A 23,500-nucleotide genomic window follows, 5' to 3' on the forward strand; every position below is an offset into this window, starting at 1 on the left:
CTTACAGAAAGGCAAAAACAAGTTTCCTATTAAAATTCAACTGTCAAATGACATCAAACTTCAAGATCAAATCTGGAAGTTAATACAATGGAAAATGCCTTTTCAAAACTCTGAGGAAAACATTTTCAAATCAGAATTTTACCCGTCCAAACTGTTAAGAGTAAAATAATTTTATAATACATTAGAGACCTCAAAACTTTACCTCTTACATACCCGTTTTCATGAAGTTTCCAGACCACACAGTCCATCAAAAAAGAAAATGGAAGTTTGAGATTCAGGAGAGAGAGGTTAAAGAGAACTTGCAGAATAATAATAAAAGGAGAATTTTAAATGCTTAGAGAAACCATCTAGAACAAAGTAGATCAAAAAGCTCCAGTGAAGACTTCTGCAAGGAGATGATACTGATAAGATTCCAATTGTTTGAACATACTTGGAAGAGAATTTGAACATGATTACTAATAAGAACAAAAGAAAAAGAAAGTAAATGAAACAAGACAATTATTAACTTCAGGGAAGATAAAATGCTGAGCAGGAAAGGAAAAGAAAGCAGAATACTGTATGCTCCACCTGTGACTACAATTTAAATACCCATAATACTCTTAATGCAAAATATCAATCTTGACAAAATTATGCTGTAACTATATTGAGAAGCTAGGTGATGTGTGTGTATGTAATGGAACACAAATGAAAAGAATAAAATCATCTTTCCGTAATGGGAAGTTATTAATAGAGTGTAAAGCAGAAAAATTAGGCAGCAATATATTACTAAGAGAAATGGAAGTACATAGCAAAAGAATCAGCTAAGAGAACTAAAAGTTTCCTTGGGAGAGGAGGCAATAGGAGCAGGCAGAGACATCCCTGGTGGTCCAGCGGTAAAGAATCCACCTTGCAATGTAGGTGACATGGTTTAATCCCTGGTCAGGGAACTAAGATCCCACATGCCACAGAGCAACTAAGTCCACGGGCGACAACTCGAGAGGCCATATGCCACACTATTAGAGCCTGCCCTCTCGGGAGCCCACATGCCACAACTCAGACGGCTAGCTACAAAAGTTTGCGGGGTTAGTGGTTTTTAACAAGCTTTGTAGAACTGCTTGATTTTCTAAACAATGTGCATGTAGAAGTTTGATAAAAACAAAATATATTTTAAAAACAAACACTTACCAATATACTTTTCTTGCTTTTTGAATCGAGGTAACTGTTTGGACTTCTTTTAAGGTTTGCTTTGTTTTCTTTTCTGCTGATTTGAATGCCTATTTATAAGAAAAGAGTTTTTAAGTAATTTGCTGAAAATTTTATTTAAATAATACCAAGTAAATGATAGGGCAAGAAATAGTTTAAATGTCACAAAATGACACAATCTATATATTAATACACACAACATGCACATGAAAGTAATGAAAAAAACTATTAAAATGATTTTAAACAAATATCTGCTCAAGACCAACAAAAAAAAGGGGGGGGGGGTCAAACAGTTCATTTGTTTGCCAGATAATCAGTGCAACCATACAGGAGGTTTGGGGCTAGATGTCAGAGACACAACAATTAATAAGTCACTGGTGTCTAGGAGAAGAGATATATAAATACGTAATTATTCAAATAAACATGGTAAATGCTACAAGGATGCTACAAGAGTATAACAAGGGAATCTAGATTTATAATTGATTATGGTCAAAGGTATTTCTGAGGAAATGGCACTTAGGCTAAAGCCTGAAGGATTAATGGAATTACCAACGCAAAGAATAAAAAGATAAGGAAAAGGGCAGCTTGATCAGCAAGTATAATCACAGGGTAAAGTGTCAAAAAATGAGCTTGGAGAGGAAGATAGAACTAAGTCATGAAGGCCATTCGTTTAACAGATTTTAGTGTGACTAGGTTCCAGGCAATATTCTAAGGACTGGGACACAGCAATGAGTAAAACAGATAAAGATTCCATGTTCATGCAATCCATATTCTAGAGAGAAGACAGATAATCATATGTTGGGGTGTATGTTTTTAAACAAGAAAAACAAAGAGCAAAGAGAAATTGAGGGCAGTTGTATTTTTACTGAGAGTGGTCCAAAAAGGCCTTTCTGATAAAGGCTTATTTAAGCAGACATATGAATGAAGAGGGGGATCCAACCACGAAAAATCTGAGGGAAGAACGTTCTTGGCACAAAGAGTAGCAAATGCAAAGGCCCTGAGAAAGTAGTATGGGCCACTGTTGTAGGAACAGCTTAAGATCCCACTGTAGTTGGAAAGAGTATGTAACTGTGTGCTGTAGTTACCAAATCATGTCCAACTCTTGTGACCCCATGGACTACAGTCCACGAGGCTCTTTTGTCTGTGCGATTCTACAGGTGAGAATACTGAAGTGTGTTGCCATTTCTTTCTCCAGGGGATCTTTCCAACCAGGGATCAAACTCCAGTCTCGAGCACTGCATGTGGAGTCTTCACTGACTGAGCCACCAGGGAAGCCCCGTTGTAACAGGATAGGTGATGTGATCAAAGGGAAGTAGATCGTGTAGGACCTGATGGGCCAGAAGGGCTTTCAGTTCAGTTCAGTTCAGTCGCTCAGTCGTGTCCGACTCTTCCCGACCCCATGAATCACATGAATCACAGCAGGCCAGGTCTCCCTGTCCATCACCAACTCCCAGAGTTCACTCAGACTCACATCCATCGAGTCAGTGATGCCATCCAGCCATCTCATCCTCTGTCGTCCCCTTCTCCTCCTGCCCCCAATCCCTCCCAGCATCAGAGTCTTTTCCAAGGAGTCAACTCTTCACATGAGGTGGCCAAAGTACTGGAGTTTCAGCTTCAGCATCATTCCTTCCAAAGAAATCCCAGGGCTGATCTCCTTCAGAATGGACTGGTTGGATCTCCTTGCAGTCCAAGGGACTCTCAAGAGTCTTCTCCAGCACCACAGTTCAAAAGCATCAATTCTTCAGCACTCAGCTTTCTTCAAAGTCCAACTCTCACATCCATACATGACCACAGGAAAAACCATAGCCTTGACTAGACGGACCTTTGTTGGCAAAGTCATGTCTCTGCTTTTTAATATGCTGTCTAGGTTGGCCATAACTTTCGTTCCAAGGAGCAAGCATCTTTTAATTTCATGGCTGCAATCTCCATCTGCAGTGATTTTGGAGCCCAGAAAAATAAAGTCAGCCACTGTTTCCACTGTTTCCCCACCTATTTCCCATGAAGTGATGGGACTGGATGCCATGATCTTAGTTTTTCTGAATGTTGAGCTTTAAGCCAACTTTTTCACTCTCTTTCACATTCTTCAAGAGGCTCTTTAGTTCTTCACTTTCTGCCATAAGGGTGGTGTCTATCATCTGCGTATCTGAGGTTATTGATATTTCTCCCGGCAATCTTGATTCCAGCTTGTGCTTCTTCCACCCAGCGTTTCTCATGATGTATTTTGTAGATAAGTTAAATAAGCAGGGTGACAATATACAGCCTTGACGTACTCCTTTTCCTATTTGGAACCACTCTGTTGTTCCATGTCCAGTTCTAACTGTTGCTTCCTGACCTGCATACAGGTTTCTCAAGAGGCAGGTCAGGTGGTCTGGTATTCCCATCTCTTTCAGAATTTTCCACAGTTTGTTGTGATCCACACAGTCAAAAGCTTTGGCATAGTCAATAAAGCAGAAATAGATGTTTTTCTGGAACTCTCTTGCTTTTTCAATGATCCAGCAGATGTTGGCAATTTGATCTCTGGTTCCTCTGCCTTTTCTAAAACCAGCTTGAACATCTGGAAGTTCACGGTTCACGTACTGTTAAAGCCTGGCTTGGAGAATTTTAAGCATTACTTTACTAGCATGTGAGATGAGTGCAATTGTGCAGTAGTTTGAGCATTCTTTGGCATTGGGATTGGAACGAAAACTGACTTTTTCCAGTCCTGTGGCCACTGCTGAGTTTTCCAGATTTGCTGACACATTGAGTGCAGTACTTTCACAGCATCATCTGTTAGGATTTGACATAGCTCAACTGGAATTCCATCACCTCCCCTAGCTTTGTTCATAGTGATGCTTCCTAAGGCCCACCTGACTTCACATTCCAGGATGTCCAGCTCTTCGTGAGTGTGAGTGATCACACCTTCGTGATTATCTGGGTCCTGAAGATCTTTTTGTATAGTTCTGTGTATTCTTGCCACCTCTTCTTAATATCTTCTGCTTCTGTTAGGTCCATACCATTTCTGTCCTTTATTGAGCCCATCTTTGCATGAAATGTTCCCTTGGTATCTCTTAATTTTCTTGAAGAGATCTCTAGTCTTTCCCATTCTATTGTTTTCCTCTATTTCTTTGCATTGATCGCTGAGGCAGGCTTTTTTCTCTCTCCTTGCTATTCTTTGGAACTCTGCATTCAGATGGGTGTATCTTTTGCCTCTCTTCTTTTTACAGTTATTTGTAAGTCCTCCTCAGACAGCCATTTTCCTTTTTTGCATTTCTTTTTCTTGGGGATGGTCTTGCTCCCTATCTCCTGTACAATGTCACAAACCTCCATCCATAGTTCATCAGGCACTCTGTCTATCAGATCTAGTCCCTTAAATCTATTTCTCACTTCCACTGTATAGTCATAAGGGATTTGACAGAGATCATCCTGTCATCTTTGAGATTGCCAAGAAATAATTAAGTCCATTAAATTAATAAGGCAGAGAAAAACAATGAACGTTTACCCTAAGACATATTAAGTACCTTCTCAGCAGCTTCAACAGTCTTCTGCGTTTTCTTAGCAGCATATCTCTTGTGATCATAATACCTAGAAAAATAGATCTCTTAATTTTAAATAAAATCTTTACACTTGAGTTTTCCATTTACATTATTCATAATTTTACAGACTCTCAAACAATTAAGAACAAGTTTTGCACATTATGTTAACTTTGTTTTGTATGTTGTATATGAAAAAGTTAAATAATGCACAAGTTTTTAAAATGTTTTCTGAAAAGTATTTTTCCCCAAAGTATATATAGTCAAAATAATACTTATCCTTAATATCCTAACAGATTTACTGCAGATAATATTGTACCTAAAACTTATACTTATGGGAATTCCCTGGCAGTCCAGTGGTTAGGAATCCATGTTTTCACTGCAGGGGACACAGGTTTGATCCCTGATGGTCAGGGAACTGAAGTTTCGCATGCCTTACAACACAGCCAAAAAATAAATTTAATTCATACTTAAATTTGTGACTTACTTTTTGGCATTGGCATATGCTGACAAGCTGAGATCAACATCAACAAGCAATGGCCTGTTTTTCTGAGGCTTCTGCAGTTGCTTATTCTTTTGCTTTTTTTTTTTTCCTTTTGGTGGTTCAGGTTCATTTTTCTCAGTACTGATGTCACCATCAACATCGTCATCTTCCTCCTCTGATAACAAGTATGGATTTCTATTAAAAATATTCAATAGTATTTCACTAACGTCAATGACATCACTGTCTTATTTTCAGTTTTTTTCTCAATGAAATTATAAATGGTCTACAGTACTTAAAAAGTTGCATTATTTTAATGTAAATTAATGTTTCCCAGTATTTTCAAAGAAAATTTTTCAAATAAATTTTTAATGAATACAGTGAAAAATTAAATAGCAAAATAAACATTAACTGCTTAACTAAGAATCAAACTTACCTTAGCAGCATTGTTACATGGTTTGTTTGTAGTTTTAATTCTTTGATTGCATTTGCAACAGGGTCTCCTTGAGCCTGGGCTTCTTTCACAATTAACCCGATTTCCGTCCAATCTATCTGGTTGGCTAAAGCACTTCGAACAACCTGAATGGCTCTGTCAACTATTTGTAAGTTCATTTCTATAAGTTCTCCTTTAAGTTTGTCTATTTCCTTAAGAAATAAGCCAAAAAAACATTTGTTTCAATGTCAGTTAAGGTTCGCATTTTTTAAAAAGTATCTGAAAGAAAGCTAAACATGATACCTGTGCCTGCTGAAGAGCTTCTAATCTGTTTTCATGATCCTTTCGCACATTATCTAATTTCTTCAATGCTTGTTTTTCCTTTTGTTGACAAAACAGAATTTTTAAAAATCAGATTTCTTCTGCCATCTGTACCTTCTCTCTCTTACCCCCCGAGACTCTCTCCCACCCCTACTTATGCCTCCTCAATGTTGCTACTAGCCAGCTGGAGCTCCCTGTAGTCCACCTCCCCAGGTCTATCGTACCGCAAAGTGGTTGATGCTCCAAAATTACCTCTCCTGACCATCTACCTCCCATTCGCTATATAGGAATGTATATTTAAGATATGTCCCTAATGTCCTTGCGTTATTCAAGGCAGAATTCAATGACATATGTAATTCTATGACATAAATGTAAAATTTGGGGGAATGCATCCTTAGCATGAGTTCCTAAAATAGCTTCTTTTTATTTTATTGCTGCTTTTAATTTCTCTTATTTGTATCTATTCTTTTTCCTAAATTTACTATACAAAGGTTGATGGTAGTTATCTGACCTTTAATATAGTCCGTACTCAGTTTCTGCAGATACAAAACCTACAGATATGGGAGGCCGACTATATTCATTGTACTGTACCATTTTGTAAAATCCTTGGATTTTGGTACCCACAGAGGCTCCTGGAACAATCCACTGCAGGCAGTGAGGGATGACTGTGTACCATTTTATCACCTGGAACTTACATTTTAAGTTCCACACAACTTACTGATATGGGAGCTGATTTTTCACAATAGTCACAGCATCACCAATTAATGAATATTTGCATGCTGGATATAATATTAAAAATACTTAAATTGTAAGAATGGTGACTATTAAAAGAATGCACAACAAATGCTAATATAATCCATGTGTATTCTGATACACATAAAAATATGGGGTTCAATGTTACCCTTAAACATGTTTACTTGCTAAAGTGCTTCCACCATATGGCAATCATACTATGTAACTGGTAACCCACCTGCTTTGAAATTCTGATTTTTACTAATTTTTTTAAAAAAACAACTGAGGGTAGGGAGGACACAGGCATTCACGTAAAGTTTTTGCACACATATTTTAAGATCCTATGAATATTTTTAAAAATCAAATCTCCTTGAACTCGAGTGACTGTGGTCATTTTCTAAAACTTCTCTGCAGTGAAAGCCCCTTAAACATGGTCAGATGTGCTGGGAAAACACAGCATATTAAACCTTCCTTGTGGAGTCATGATGCACACAAAGCATATTAAAGGTCTAGTTCAAAAGCCCACTTTAACATATGTATTGAAAAAACTTTCCTCTGCTTTGGCCCAGGGCTTCCCTGGTAGTTCAGATGGTAAAGAATATGCCTGCAATGCGGGAGACCTGGGTTTGATCTTTGGGTTGGGAAGATGCCCTGGAGAAGGGCATGGCAACCCACTCCAGTATTCCTACCTAGAGAATTCCATGGACAGAGGAGCCTGGCAGGCTACAGTCCATGGAGTCACAAAGAGTTGGTAATCACTGAGCAACTTTCACTTCATTTTCACTCCTTTGGCCCATTTAAAAATCTCCTCCTTGAAACACTATTCCTTTTACAGCAAAGTTTGAGAAGCTCTGGGTAGTTGTAATAAAGCAAATCATACTAGGGAATAAATAACAAGCCTCCTTGTCACTGTATTTTCTGGTTTAGAGAGTTATCTTATATTCTGACAGAGCAAATGAGTGGGGTTTTTGTCTGTTTAACACTGGTTCCCCTGGACCTTTATCAGTATCCCAAGAGATCAGGGCATTCTCATACTACTTCTAAAAGGCTACCCATTCCTGTATGAGAGCATCACCTACCCAGCAAACCACACTTAAGTCCAGTTTATATTAAATAAATTTAATATAATAAATTATATTAAATATGTTATTTATATTAAAGTGTGGTTTTATATAAACCACACTTAAGGTTTAATATAAATGTTTTTAATAATGCCATACCTGTTGTAAAGCTTTTAAATCTATTTTCTGACCTTCTATCTTGGAATAAAATTCATCTACGGCCTTATCAAAAAAAAAAAGAAAAAGACAATCAACCAGCTGAAAAAAACCCCCGAAAAATATAGTCTCTGCATCAACTTTCACACACAGAATTTTAGAGTCCATTTTGTTTCATAAAACCACTTGATGAACTTGAGCAGATTTCCAGTAAATGTATTATACAGTTAAACAGTCAAGAATCAAATTAAGTTCAGATCTTTGGTCCTTCATCTTAAAATAAAGTGGCAACAAACTTTTCCAACAGTCTGTATCTGTGACCTCAGTGATTTTTAATGTCCAGATTAATAGTGATTGTAGAGCAAAAATATTTTCAATTTCTCAAAGGAAGCTGGATTAATCTAATTCATATCATGCTAACTGGTCAAAAAACAGAATCAGAAAACCCACCTTGTCAAATGATTCAAATTCTATATATGGACATTGTGAATGTTGAGAAAACAAGAAAGGATGAAATTCCTCATACCTGTAAAACATATTTACTATATCACATTCAAGAACATTAATGAACACCCAAAGCAAACAGACCCATGCCTACATACTTACGTGAGTATGTCTTCAGTTGGCTTATCTACTTCCAGGCTTGGTTTTATTTCCCTTTTCTGAATGATATACCCCTACAAAAATCCAACATTAAAACTAATTTCTATTTATAATTAACAAAGATTTACTTTCCTTGAATGATACTGACTTTATTAGCTTATAAAATTATTCTAGTTAAAAATAATCAGTAGGATTTGTCTATTGATTGTATCACTTCTCAAAATGATGTTTTTAAAGATCAGTAAGAATCATTAGAACCTACTAATTCACATGGACAAGAGAAAATCAGGGAATAAAGAAAATGAATATTAATGATTTGATAAAGTAGTAGGATTATACATGTGCATTTTGCTTTTTTCTTCCATTTTTCAGATGTTCTGCAATTTTAAAGAGCCAAAAGCACTTTACTTCCAGCAGAAAAAGTCTTTGGTTCACACTGCTGGTAGGAAATTTTAGTTCATTTTAATAACTGGGTGAAGGGTACATTTGGACTGATTTAGCTATAATTAATCAGAACTTTTCCTAAACCTTTTTGTAAGTAAAGTTATACTTGGAATAGGAAAGAAAAACAAGATATGAGGTAATTCAGCAGATATTTAATAATTAAAAAGATGTTAGTAAATTTTTAGAAAGCGATGGCAAATTAAAATGTGCTTTCCTATCTAAAAATCAACCTGAGGAAATATCTTCAAATTCCTCAAATTTCTGAGAGTGCTGATACTGACCCAGTGCTTTGTAGAAGATTTAAGAAACAGAACAAAAATCAGAAACCAACAGCAATTAAAAAAAAAAAAAAAACTACCCTAGAATAAGCATATTATAGGTGTTAAATTTCCAAATTACAACAAAAAATTTACATATGCTGATCCTTCAGTGAAAATTCTAATATCTAAGCCTCAACAATATATAGCAAGTATTATGTGGCACCTTTCCATTGAAGCTGGATGTTGTTTTCATATACTCTTCTGCTTTCTGTAGACAAACAAGTACCTTTTCAACATCTAATAGGGAAATAAGAAAGGAAAGAATGAGTACCAATCAACTGTCCATTAGCTATTACTAAATATCTATGCAGAAAATACAAAGTGCTTATGAAATGATAAAGTTATTTAAGAAAATTAGTTATTTCATGCTTATAATCAATGTATTAAATAAGAATATATCTTGGTCAGTTGTTGTCCCAACAGCTTTTATTGAATCCATCTTTCGCCACATGATCTGAAAGGTACTTCTGTTCATATGCTAAAGTCTCACATATATTTGGGCTTGTTTCTGAATTCTTTATGCTGTGTATTCCTTCTCCCAAAACTTAATTACTACAGTTTCATAATGCATTTTAATCTATGAAAAGATTATTCTCTATCATAATAACTATTATTTTCCAGAGTTTTCCTGAACATTTTTATATGCTTTTTATTGCACATATAGATTTTAAAAAGGAAGTGTAATACCAAAATTAGCAATACCACCTGTTAGCATTTTGAACTGGACTGCACTGAATTCATATATTTCAGAAACTAAATCATTCATTTCAAACATTCAGTTTGTATTTTTAAACTCACAAAAAATTTTGACAGCATAAAAATGATCCGTAAACCTTAAGAAATAATATATAATCCCAAAACATAAATAGCAAAAATGATTTTTTTTACATTTTACATGATAATCTGCAGATAAAAATTTGTCAAAGACCAAATCTTCCATTTTCCTTATATTTCCTATAATTTTTTATTATCCTAATCTGGAAGTTAATTTAAGTTTAATTAATCTAGAAGGTGAATTTAAGTAGTTACAAAAGCCTAATTCATTATGTAGTCACAGCACAGCATTTACAGAGTTAAAATGCATAAATAATGCTACTTCTAGAAACACCTCAGGTGCTGAGTCTGAAGGTGAATAATTCAACTTCTTCAAGCCTCCAGAGACTGTCTCAAGTGCAGTAACCCCTTCTAAAATTTAGGGGGAGGGAGGGAGAATATTTCATAATTGAAAGTTAATAGGGTAGATCAAAAGATTAAACTGCATGTTACTAGGGATAAAATGTCACAGAGTACAAAGTCAGGAATATCATATGGACAGAATACTCATAGGTCAAATTCTTTTTAAGTTTAAAACTATGCATTCACTGATTACCTTTCCCAGAAATAATTTTCATAGGTTTAAAAAAATGAAATAAATAAAAATGTGCAAAACTTGTAACATGCACATATACCTTTACTTTCAAATTTTTCATCCACTTTGACATTGGCAGGGAATCCATTTTCTATGAGACAGTGCTCAATGAGAGCTGGCCCATACGCTATAAAAGCAAAGGATATTATTTGTAGTATTTTCCTATAAAATTTCACATTCAAAATATAATATTAATGTATATCCCAATATAAGTCATCTACTCAATAGCAGTAACCAGTAAAAGTAACAATTAGTTTACTTATTTTGAAATGTTATCAGAAATGAGTTACTAGAAATTACTTATAAAAATTTGAGACAATAAACCTGTGGAAGTCGGTGTAAAAGTTACAAGAATTTAATGTAATTTAGCCACATATAAAAGGATTATAAACCAGGGATGCAAGGTTGGTTTAGCATCCAAAAACTGGTTAATGTAATATACCACATTAACAGAATAGAAACAGAATAAAAATTTTTCTATTGAAAAATCCAAACCTACAAATTTTCACATGTTATACTAACTAATGGAAAGTTTTAAAGATAACTTCTTAATGCATTCTAATTTCACAGGAGAGGAAGAGTAACTTCTTTAGTAATCAATGGTACCTGTCTTCTCATACGTCCTTTTCAGATTCCTTAATACAGGGATAAGTGATGACTTTTTTCTCAAGTATAAAAGTTTATTGGAAAATCTTTATGCTGGTTATCAACAGTACCAGGCAGATCCTGGAATCCTCTGAGACTCACCAATAAAAATCAAAGAGCAAAAACAAAGAAAACCCAACCAAGCTAAGTGGGTTATTAAACCAAAAAGCTTATGACACTGAAAAATACCAACTGATTTCTTAGAAAACTACAGCTAGCAATCAAGTACTAGATAACATACTATTAGTTTATATAACTATATTGCTGTGAAATAAGACCTAAAAGGTAACGGTCAAAGTTCATACAGTACCATAAATTTCTCTTTCTTTGAAAATAAACCTCTCTTTACTCTAAAGATCATTTTAAACTCCTTTCTACACTTATCAAGTTGTTCTAATTTTCTACTAGATTTAAATTTCTACTAGAACTAGATCTGAATGCGTTAAATATATTCCTGAAAACCATTATTATTTTACAAATACTTTGTTGCTCTATGTAGGATTACTCACGAAGTAATGGGTTAAGAACTCTCTTCAATAGTTCACCCTTGGGTGCACCGGCTAGTATTTCAGTCAATCTGTGAAACAAAATTAACACACCCCTTACTATCTTATATTTAACAGATCTTACAGAAATCTTCACAATACTTTGACATGCATCTATTTACCTGATCTTCAAAATATCCTAAAATATAAGAAGAGTTAGTTTACTCTATAGGTTGAAAACAAAAAGGTGGGGGTGGGGGGGTGGAGTCATAAAAGTAATTTATCTAAGGTTACTAGGTTCCTGATCAGCAGGCTGGGACTCGAAACCAAGTTTTCCAAAGAAACCCAATATTTTTTCAACTAAGTCATACTGCTTGTCATCAGTGTGCTCATATGACATGAAAAGACACATTTTTATGCAACAGTTAAACGTAGTTTGTGGAGATTGGTGTTACCATCTTTTTTAAAAAAATTGTATTGAAGTATAGTTGATTTAAAATGTTAGTTTCAGGTGTACAGTAAAGTGAATCAGTTATACCTACACAGTGGATACTCTTTCTCTTAGATTCTTTTCCCATATAGATCACTACACAGTAGAGTAGAATGCCCTGTGCTTTCTGCATGTTGTTAGTTATCTATTTTGTACACAGTAGTGTGTACATGTCAATTCCAATCTCCCAATTAATCCCTCCCTGGTAATATGCCTTAACACCTGAAATGGCTTTACCTAATTAAGCATTTAGAAAGAACTCAAGGATGCTGTGGGCCATTACAACCCCCTAATCAGCATCAACTTCATCTACAAACTTCTTAGAAATGTAAATTTCCAGGACCTACACCAGAACTACTTAATCAAAAAATAGAGGGGGAATGGTGCATGGAGTCTGTATTTTACCAAGCCCTCTAGTTGATCCTGATGCACGCTAAACTTTGAAAACCACTGTTGTAGCCTCTTAGTCAGCAAAGTCTTCCAGTCAGAAGATTACAGCTACAGTCAGAACCTTATCTCACCATATTCCTATTTCTTTTAGCTAAACCAGAATTTCTATCTCCTTTCGCACTCTGCCAAGATATCCATTGTCTTCTTAAAGAATAGCTAATAAGTCCCCTCACTTCATCAAGAAATTATAAAATCTGATGTAACAACAAACTTATACATTTGCTAAAAAGCCAAATAAGGCTTAACTGCTTACATTCAAGTGCACATTTGTATAATTCAAGCAGTCCAAATTTATTTTATGCAAGTAAACACATTATTTCCTTATGTGACAGTTCTTTCATATCCTGACGTATAATCTATTTTACTATCTAATACAGTATGAAATGAGTTAATAAACAAAACATGTTACCTTTCCAAGGTAAGCAACGGTTCGGCAGCTCTAGCATGATCAATTGGATAGCGTTCACGAACAGCAAATTTAACATCATCAGACTCATCAGTTCGAAATCTTAGGATATTTAAAATTAGGTACTCATAATCTGTAAGAACAATGTTCCCCTGTAATAGAATAAAATATAATTTAATGTTTTTCCTAAGTCATTCTTAAATTTTCTTAAAAATTGAGAAAGGAAATGTCTCTTAAAACCCCAATGAAGGCTACAGAAAGGAAGTTACAAACAAAAAGCATTTGAGTCACATCTCAACAATGCTCCTTACACTGACCCAGCACAGACTGTGAAATAAATAAATCTAAACACAATGAAGGGATCTGGAACAACTTTAAACTCTATCTGATGGTTCTGCAGAGGGCACTATTAAAGTAATCAATTAACACCCTGATGACCACCAGTTGAACTTAATCTGCACCTGGCTGAGGCAAATCTACACACACTGTGACTTATTAAGAAAAACCACATAAATTTCAGAAGCCAAACACAAAGCTATTTATTTATATTTTCACTTGCAATTTGTCTTTTAATAGCAGTTATGTGGCAAAATCAATAAAGGTCACAATACCCTCTGACCAAGGAATTCCACAATTGGTTATTTATGTGGCCTAATGTAGTAACTCAATAAAACCAAAAGCTACATGCTTAAATTGCAGCTTATTTAAAACAGAAAAAAAACTGGAAACAGCCTAAATGTAAAAATTGGGGAAAGTGTTAAATAAAATATATCAATATGACAAGATATTTAAAACCTGTTACGACTATGTTTAAAAAGTAGAAAAATGTTTTATATTAAGAAAAAAAATTGGAAGACAAAAAAATCCTGTATCCTGGCAAGCAGAAGGCAAATACAGGGAAAAATTAAAATACTTATTTGCTCAGACAGTAAAGAATCCGCCTGCAATGGGGAAGCCCAGGTTCGATCCCTGGGTTGGGTAGATCCACTGGAAAAGGGAACGGCAACTCACTCCAGTATTCTTGCCTGGGAAATCCCATGGACAGAGGAGCCTGGTGGGCTATAGTCAATGGGGTTGCAAAGAATTGGACATGACTGAGTGACTTAACACTTCAACTTTTTTTTTTTTTCCATTAAAAAGTGAGGATTTTAAAAATCTTTTTAGAATTTAACATAATCTGTTTAATAAAAAAGAGGGGAGAAGCCTAATGAAAATAAACTGCCCAAAGAATACACCCTTCCAAATTTGTTTATAGATAGTGAAGCTACAGGTTGTTGTGTAATTAAAATACAAAAAAGCATTCATGAAGCAGTCACAAATGCCTTAGCAAGTACTCAGAAGGTGTCATCAAAGACGGTGGGAACAGTCTCAACCTGATGAGGAATAACATCAATTTCACTAGATGGGGCCATGATTCACCTTGATCACAGATACACAGGTATACCTTGAAGGTATTATAGGTTTGGTTTCAGACCACTGAAATAAAGCAAATATTGCAATAGAGCAAGTCACATTAATTTTTTGATTTCTCGGTGCATATAAAAGTAATGTTTATACTATACTGTGTAATAATGTGATATATAATATATAACAAAACATATAACAGTGCATAAATAATACACTGTAAAAACAATGTACATATCTTAACTTAAAAATACTTTATTGCAAAAAAAAAAAAAAATACTTTATTGCTAAGAACTCCAAACCATCATCTGAGCTTTCACCAAGCTGTTTTGTAGTAACATTAAAGATCACTGACCACAGATTAGTATAAAAATAGTAATGAAAAAGTCTGAAATATTGTGAGAATTAACAAAATGAAAGAGATACAAAGTGAGCGAAGGCTGTTGAAAAATGGCACATCAAGCAAAAAGTTACTTGATGCAGGGCTGCCACAAACCTTCAATTTGTAAAAAAAAAAAAAAAAGAAAAAAATTCAGCATATGAGAAGCACAATAAAATACAGCTCAGTAAAATGATGTATGCCTATAGATAATCTGAAGTTTCTGGTGTTGAAAGAGTAGGACCTACTGCTAAAGGTTCTAACTTCAAAGAAACCATGCATTTATAAATTTAAATATTTATTTAACTTAAAGAACAGAAATGTTAACTGCAGAAGGAAAGTAGGAGACTTAGACAGAAGTCCATATAGTGTCTAATTAATTCATAAAGATGTGACCTGAAAAACAGACTTAGCCATAGGGCCTGGCATGTAGAAAGTCCTCAATAAATGTTTGCTGAATCAAACTGTTCAGTTATCAAGAGCATCTGGAAGATTCAAGTAAGGTAGTTACTTCCCCAAAAGGGCTTTCTTTAAACCAAGGTTTCCCAAAAGTTTTCTGTTAAGATGGCTCCCACTACTTCCCATTAAAAAAAAAAAAAAAATTATGTGATGTGGTAAGTTTTGGAAATTCTGTGTAACATACCCTTCCCTAGGGCACATACACATCATACTATCATATTAAAGGCAGTGGTAAGTCCTAGAGTTAAAAAATTTTTCTTTACCTTATTGGGGACCCATTTTTCTAAGCTATTATCTTACAGAAGTGGTGTCAAGGAACTTATTTGGGTAAACACTGCACTTGATTCTGATGTACTTAAAAAATCTACTTTCTAATCTTATTTTCTCCAGAGTCTTTCCTACTGGAACCTTCATATCACAAATTAATAAACTGACTTTGAGAGTTTGAGTGGCAATAGTCTCTTTACACTGATCAATTTTAAATAAACCATACATCAAAATTCCAGACATGAAGACTAGATGTTCAGATCCTGCTATAAAGAGACAAGAGCGCAATCTTCAAAATCTACTCTAAGAATCAACCAACATATTTCTCTTAGATAACACAGTGAAAATTCCCAAGCACTTACTCTCATATATAAATCTTGAATACCTATTCTAAACTTATCACTAACTGGGTCTCTGGAATCTAGACAGCATACATGTCAATTGTGCAGAGACTTCAAAACAGAAAAGGCCCTAAATGCAAGGGGGTATCGTGGACTGAATCCTGGAACAAAAGAAAGAACATGACTAGAAAAACTGGCGAAACCTAAATAAAACCTATGGTTTAATTAGCAGTAATATACCAATGTGAATTTCTAAGTTTTGACAAATGTACCACGGTTATGTAAGATGTTAACATTAAGAGAAACTAAGTGAGGGGTATACAGGAGTTTTCTTTATTATCTTTGCAAATTTTCTACAAATCTAAAATTATTATAAAATTGAAAAACTCTTTAGATCTTTAAATGATAAAAAAGATTTATTCTATGGAAAAGTTTTGCATTGTTAAGTGTTAAGTTAAACTGAAAAAAGGAAAAAAAAGAAAAAGGCCATGTCTGATATATAAGCTTAAACTTCATATTGAGTTAAACCTAAGGCACTCTGTAGTTACTTAAATTCTAGAGATTTTTCCTCTCAATGAAAAAAAAAAACCCTTCTCCTTTTTAATTGGAAGGGGAGGAAGGGAAGTGATCATAAATAGGACATCAAACATAGTGGTTACTCTGGAATGCGGAACTGGTTGGGCCAAGAGTGATAAGAAAGACCTTCAATTTTAATTCTATGAACTTCTGTATATACTGAGTATGTATTCATGTACTAATTGTATAAATATTTTAAATTTAAATGGTAGATTAGATAATTCTATTATGGTAGTCTAGATAATTCTAACTATTGAGAAAAACTGGACAAAATACACAAAGCAAGTCTTTTCGGAAACAAAAAATGCAAACAAGGTAGGTAGTAAACATTTACAGGATAAAAATGTAGGAGAGGAAAACTCAGAAAGGTGAGCACCATACTTGGAGCTACTTTAGGATCATTCATTTAATAGTTAAGAAGCAGCTGACAGGCTGGCAAGCCGAGCATGAATTTCGATAGAGTCACAGGACAACTAAGGAGAATAAAAATTTGAGTTCAGGGTCCAAGTTAAAGGTGTGGGAGCTAGGGGGGGTTATCCCTTATAAGTTCAGATATGAATAGTAACCCTGAAAGGCTGCATCCCAGAAGAAGGAGTGAATTGGAAATTATCCAGCTTTCCCAGGCCCAACTCCTAATCAATTCAATTCTTGATTGGATTATCTGTGTCCTTAGCTACCTGTCAAAAACAAGTACCCTTTCTAAAGGAGGGTAAAATCATTCAGGTATCATAGCATATCTATTACTTTTCCTATTCAATGCATGAACACAATAAAATAATCAGGCATGTGAGGAGAAAAGACAATGTATTAAAATCAAAACAACAACAGACTATAAAAACAGACATCAGAGGAATCAGGTAACACAACAATTCCAAATGATTCTTGTCTGAGAGCAATAATATTAGTGAATTGGAAGACAGGTCAAAAGAAAATATGACTGAACTTTCCCAAACTGATGAAAAACACCAAATCACAGGTTCTAGAAAAGCACTATGAACCCCAGAAGGTACAAAGGAAAATCAACTATGCACATCATAGCAAAACCACTGAAAACCAAAGACAAAAACAGAAAACAACAGAAACAGTGGTCACCAGAAGACAAAACACAATTTTAGTAACTGCCAAAAGTTATTTAACTAATTAATGAGACAACTAGATGACAAACCTGGCACTAAAAGAAATGAAGTTAGTAAAGTACTTAGCATGGCTGAGAAGAGTGGCTGTGTAAGACTGCCAACTGAGGGCAATAAAACCGCAACCTCCGGGGATATCTTTTCTCCTGACAGGAATAATCTGAGTATCTTATTACATGAAATTAATTTTCATTGCCATCAGACAAGAATTGTTTGCACTGTCAGTTTTCTACAAGTTAAAGCCCACGTTTAACAAGTTGTAAAAAAGCCTAATCAAAAGTAGCAGGGACTTCTCTGGTGGGCCAGAGGTTGAGAATCTGCCTGCCAAAGCAGGTTTGATCCCTTGTCCAGAAAGATTCCACATGCTGCCAGGTAACTAAGCCCGAGTGCCACAACGACTGTGCCTGAGCTCTAGGACCCACAAACCACAGCTACTGAAGCCTGCACATCTGGAGCCCACGCTCCACAACCAATGAAGCCACTACAACAGGAAGCCACGCGCCACAGCTAGAGAGTAGCCTCCACTTGCTGCCAATCAGAGAAAGCCCAAGTGCAGCAACGAAGACCCAGGATAGCGAAAAAAATAAACTAATAAAAATTTTAAGAAAGGGTAGCAAATCAAAGATATACATCCCTAGAATCCCCAGGAGTACTGGCCAGACAACACCTGGCAGGATATTCAAACAACATTTTATGCTTTTTTGTCTCTTCAAATTTTGGATAATTTTTAAATCTCCTCTTACAATCACAACATTTAAAATTATTCTTGATTACACATATACAAGCTACTCTGCTTCTTGGACTGATTTACACAGGTATAGTAAGAAATGTTAATACCAACATATACTACATAAACCTCCTTGTACTATAGAAAGCAAATCTAGAGCCACATGGTATCAATAGTTACAAAGTCATAATAATCACTGCTGCCCGAAGAATTCACAAGAAATTTGGAATTTTATTTTCAATAGCCTCTGTTATTCCAGAAACTTAAAAAATTACTATTTGCTTCTAACTCAAAGCCACAGAAGCCAAAAAAGAAAAAAAACAAAACACCACTGGCTTCATCTGTGGTACACCTACAAATACAAGTAAATTCTTCTCTACCTGAAGTCATGCAGATCTACAAGAAGTGACCTTCCTCACTTACTGCAGGCTAGGCTCCTATATGCCACACAAGAGGTCCAAGGTTAGGTTCTCAGGAGGACTTTGTGGACACAGGCTCCACTCATGAAGTGTTACGTTTATTCCTTAATGGTGAGCTTTTCACATCTAATTAAATGAGATTTATCTTCAAATTTGCCTAATTGTAACCTGGTAAAAAGGAAAAATTCTTACTGAACCTATGTAAATATACATATTGTCAATGGGCAGTAAAACAATCTCAGTAAAAGGCAACTGTACCTAAATTCTAAGGGATCAAAGAGAGCAAACTACCATTTAAAGAATATATCACTCAGATTTGCACTAGTATAGTCTACTAAATTATAGGTCAGAGAAAGGTAAAGAGCTTTATCATGTAACCATCACAAAAATAAAATCAACGATATTCTGAAAAAAATAATCACAATCAGATTTACTCAGTCTCCAATTACTCTCCAATTTACTCAGTCCTGTATAATCAATTCTAGTCGTCCCAGATCATAGGTTAACACTCTATTTTCATGAAAACATCTGCTTCTAGACTAAAAAGAGTCTTAAAAATTCTAACTTGGCATCCCTGATACAGACTGGTATCTGTCCAATATTAGCTGACATATGAGTCTATTATTTAAGAGCAGGGGTAAGCAAACTTTTCCCATAAAAGGCAAGATGATAAATATTTTAGGGTTTGTGGGCCACATATGGTTTCTGTTGCATATTCTTCTTTCATTTTAAAGGGCGCTTTCAAAATGTAAAAGCCATTCTTAAACACAGCCTTTACAAAAAGAGGCTATAGGTTATATAGTTTATCAACTCCTATTTAAGAGTATCCGGTACGTCCTTTTAACCAAGGTTTTGAGGCCACTTTCTTTGTTAAAGATTCAATTTATAATGACAAAATTATGAAGATGAAACAAATTAATTGTTGCCAGGGTGCTGGGATGGGAGGGAGTGAGGTGGGTGTTACTACAAAGGGTTATCCCAAGGAAGATCTCTGTGGTAATGGAAGACTTCTGTATCTTGATTGCAGTGTTGGTTACATTAATCTACAAATGTGGTAAAATGCACAGGGCTCTATGTACCAATATTGATTTCCTGGTTTTGACACTGTAATATGATTATATAAGATGTACAACTAAGGGAAACTGGGTGAAAGTTACACCAGACCTCTCTATCTTTGCAACTTCCTATGAATCTATGATCATTTCAAAACAAAAGTTTTTAAAAAGTTATCATACAAATTTTAAAAAATGGACCACTACCTGAGACCACATACAAAAATCAATTCCAGGAGGGCTACAGCTGTAGCTGCTCTTGCCTGCAGGGGAGGAGGGGGCAGAAGAGGGCCTGCAGGGGAGGAGGGGGCAGAAGAGGAAAGGATCACTGGCAAAGAGAAGTGCACAGACAGTTAGAGAAAGTGCAGGGATCAGCAGCTGGTCTTGCTGTCCCTGTCCCACATTCAGGTCAATAACTAACACAGGGTAAGTTCACTTGTGAGGATTCACTAAGTGCACATTTATCTAACAAAAATCTGAAAATTCTTAAAAGTATCTTGTGAAAACATTCGTAAGAAAAAAAGTCCCAATATTATTTTTAAAAATTACACAGTATTCTATTATTTGGGTCTCCCTTAATTATTTAACTAATTTCTTATTCAAAGAAATTTAGCTTTGAATACTGGAGTTGCCTGGAGTCTAGAAAGAAGACAAAAATTCTCTTCTATCTCACATATAAGGAACAAATAGGGACCAATTTCCACCGAAGAGCTGTAGTTAAGTCCAGTCCAAATGACTCATGCAAGAAATAAATGGGACCATTCAGGAGATAATAATCACAGAGAAAAGGAGAAAAAGCAAACAACACAGACATTCAGGTTCTTTCCAAGTTTAACTATTATAAACACTATAAGAATATCCCTGACATGGTCCTTTCCAAGCACTTGCCTCAAACGCTTATAATAAATTCCTAGAAGTGGAATTCCTGGGTCAAAGGTTTAGGCACATAAACTTTAAAAATCATGTTACAATCTGTCAAATAATCCTCGAAAATAATGTTCTAATCTGCCCTTGTTCCTGAACAACTTTTTAATTCGTCTTTTTTCTGGCCACGGATTAAACCTGGGCCATGGCACTGAAAGCTCAGAGTCCTAACCACTAGGCCACCAGGGAACTCCCTGTACATTCTTGATAATATTGGTTGTCATCAAACATTCCAATCATTTATATGCTGACGAAAAAAAAAAGAATAAGAGGAGAAAGAAAAATATCTCATTTTCATCTTTCAGTAATTCGTGAATTTATACATGTTTTCATGCTTTCATAAGCCATTTGTATTATTCTTTTCTGAATTGTGTAATCAAGTACTTTACCCATTTTTTCCACTTGAATGGTTTGTGAAAACTACATATTGAGGGTAATGAACACTTTATTTATCCTGTGAGTTAAAAACACTTCTTCCCAGTTTTTCACTTCATATGTAGCTCATGGTGTTTTCTGCTTTACTCAGTTTTTAAACTGTCTTACTGGTAGGTTAAGTAGTAATATTTATTATTTTCACTGTTAAGCTTAAAAGCCTTTTTCATCCCAAATTCGTCCATCTTAATCCATATTTTTACCTAGCACTTCTATGATCTCACTTTTTATACTTAAATTTTTCATGCAAATGGTATTTTGCTGTTGACAGCTCACGAAAAAACATTTCCAAGATAGAACAGGTAACTAAGAGAAGGATTAAGAGGCAAGAAGAATGGTGAGGCCATCAGCAGTCTTCCTTTTATAACTGATGACACTGAAAATGTGGCAATGTCCCTAGGTCTCAAATGCTGTTTATGACAAAACTATTTGACAATTTGCTGGCTCTATCACATTAGTTCTGAAATTTAAAGTACCAGATAATATCTTCAATTCTCAGATTTTCATCTACCACATTTAAATGCTATTATTTTTTGTTTTTCTGGCTGCACACATGGCATATGGGATCTTAGTTCCTAGTGGAAGCACAGTCTTAATCACAAACCACCAAGGAAGTCCCTCAAATACTATTTTAAATGGCTAGATCAGATCAGATCAGTCGCTCAGTCGTGTCCGACTCTCTGCGACCCCATGAATCGCAGCACGCCAGGCCTCCCTGTCCATCACCAATTCCCGGAGTTCACCCAGACTCACGTCCATCGAGTCAGTGATGCCATCCAGCCATCTCATCCTCTGTCGTCCCCTTCTCCTCCTGCCCCCAATCCCTCCCAGCATCAGAGTCTTTCCCAGTGAGTCAACTCTTCGCATGAGGTGGCCAAAGTACTGGAGTTTCAGCTTTAGCATCATTCCTTCCAAAGAAATCCCAGGGCTGATCTCCTTCAGAATGGACTGGTTGGATCTCCTTGCAGTCCAAGGGACTCTCAAGAGTCTTCTCCAACACCACAGTTCAAAAGCATCAACTCTATGGCGTTCAGCCTTCTTCACAGTCCAACTCTCACATCCATACATGACCACAGGAAAAACCATAGCCTTGACTAGATGAACCTTTGTTGGCAAAGTAATGTCTCTGCTTTTGAATATGCTATCTAGGTTGGTCATAACTTTCCTTCCAAGGAGTAAGCGTCTTTTAATTTCATGGCTGCAATCTCCATCTGCAGTGATTTTAGAGCCCAGAAAAATAAAGTCTGACACTGTTTCCACTGTTTCCCCATCTATTTCCCATGAAGTGATGGGACCGGACGCCATGATCTTCGTTTTCTGAATGTTGAGCTTTAAGCCAACTTTTTCACTCTCCACCTTCACTTTCATCAAGAGCTGTTTTAGTTCCTCTTCACTTTCTGCCATAAGGGTGGTGTCATCTGCATAGCTGAGGTTATTGATGTTTCTCCCGGCAATCTTGATTCCAGCTTGTGCTTCTTCCAGTCCAACATTTCTCATGATGTACTACTCTGCATGTAAGTTAAATAAACAGGGTGACAATATACAGCCTTGATGAACTCCTTTTCCTGTTTGGAACCAGTCTGTTGTTCCATGTCCAGTTCTAACTGTTGCTTCCTGACCTGCATACAAATTTCTCAAGAGGCAGATCAGGTGGTCTGGTATTCCCATCTCTTTCAGAATTTTCCACAGTTTGTTGTGATCCACACAGTCAAAGGCTTTGGCATAGTCAATAAAGCAGAAATAGATGTCTTGCTTTTTCCATGATCCAGCGGATGTTGGCAATTTGATCTCTGGTTCCTCTGCCTTTTCTAAAACCAGCTTGAACATCAGGAAGTTCATGGTTCACATATTGCTGAAGCCTGGCTTGGAGAATTTTGAGCATTACTTTACTAGCGTGTGAGATGAGTGCAATTGTGCGGTAGTTTGAGCATTCTTTGGCATTGCCTTTCTTTGGGATTGCAATGAAAACTGACCTTTTCCAGTCCTGTGGCCACTGCTGAGTTTTCCAAATTTGCTGGCATATGGAGTGCAGCACTTTCACAGCATCATCTTTCAGGATTTGGAATAGCTCCACTGGAATTCTATCACCTCCACTAGCTTTGTTCGTAGTGATGCTTTCTAAGGCCCACTTGACTTCACATTCCAGGATATCTGGCTCTAGGCCAGTGATCACACCATCGTGATATCTGGGTCGTGAAGATCTTTTTTGTACAGTTCTTCTGTGTATTCTTGCCATCTCTTCTTAATATCTTCTGCTTCTG

At 35.8% G+C, this 23,500-nt stretch overlaps 1 protein-coding gene across 4 annotated transcripts in view; it reads right to left on the reverse strand.

The window, feature by feature from the left end:
• The window catches only part of NEMF (nuclear export mediator factor), a 56,561-nt gene that overhangs the window by 27,622 nt on the left and 5,439 nt on the right, over positions 1–23,500 (reverse strand). For all 4 annotated transcript variants that reach the window (XR_009738907.1, XM_061429778.1, XM_061429779.1 and 1 more), the window contains exons 5-16: positions 13,130–13,278; positions 11,805–11,872; positions 10,691–10,777; positions 9,406–9,479; positions 8,482–8,552; positions 8,326–8,401; positions 7,879–7,941; positions 5,909–5,986; positions 5,609–5,817; positions 5,179–5,370; positions 4,680–4,743; positions 1,165–1,253 (exon numbers count right to left, since the gene is read on the reverse strand). Coding sequence is in view for 3 of the 4 variants with exons in the window: in XM_061429778.1 (XP_061285762.1) it covers positions 1,165–1,253; positions 4,680–4,743; positions 5,179–5,370; positions 5,609–5,817; positions 5,909–5,986; positions 7,879–7,941; positions 8,326–8,401; positions 8,482–8,552; positions 9,406–9,479; positions 10,691–10,777; positions 11,805–11,872; positions 13,130–13,278 (1,220 nt within the window). In the remaining variant the exon portion in view is untranslated. The remainder of the gene's footprint in view (positions 1–1,164; positions 1,254–4,679; positions 4,744–5,178; positions 5,371–5,608; positions 5,818–5,908; positions 5,987–7,878; positions 7,942–8,325; positions 8,402–8,481; positions 8,553–9,405; positions 9,480–10,690; positions 10,778–11,804; positions 11,873–13,129; positions 13,279–23,500) is intronic.

The sequence above is a fragment of the Bos javanicus genome, chromosome 10, assembly GCF_032452875.1.
Source record: "Bos javanicus breed banteng chromosome 10, ARS-OSU_banteng_1.0, whole genome shotgun sequence".
In the NCBI taxonomy this organism is placed as follows: Eukaryota; Metazoa; Chordata; class Mammalia; order Artiodactyla; family Bovidae; genus Bos; species Bos javanicus.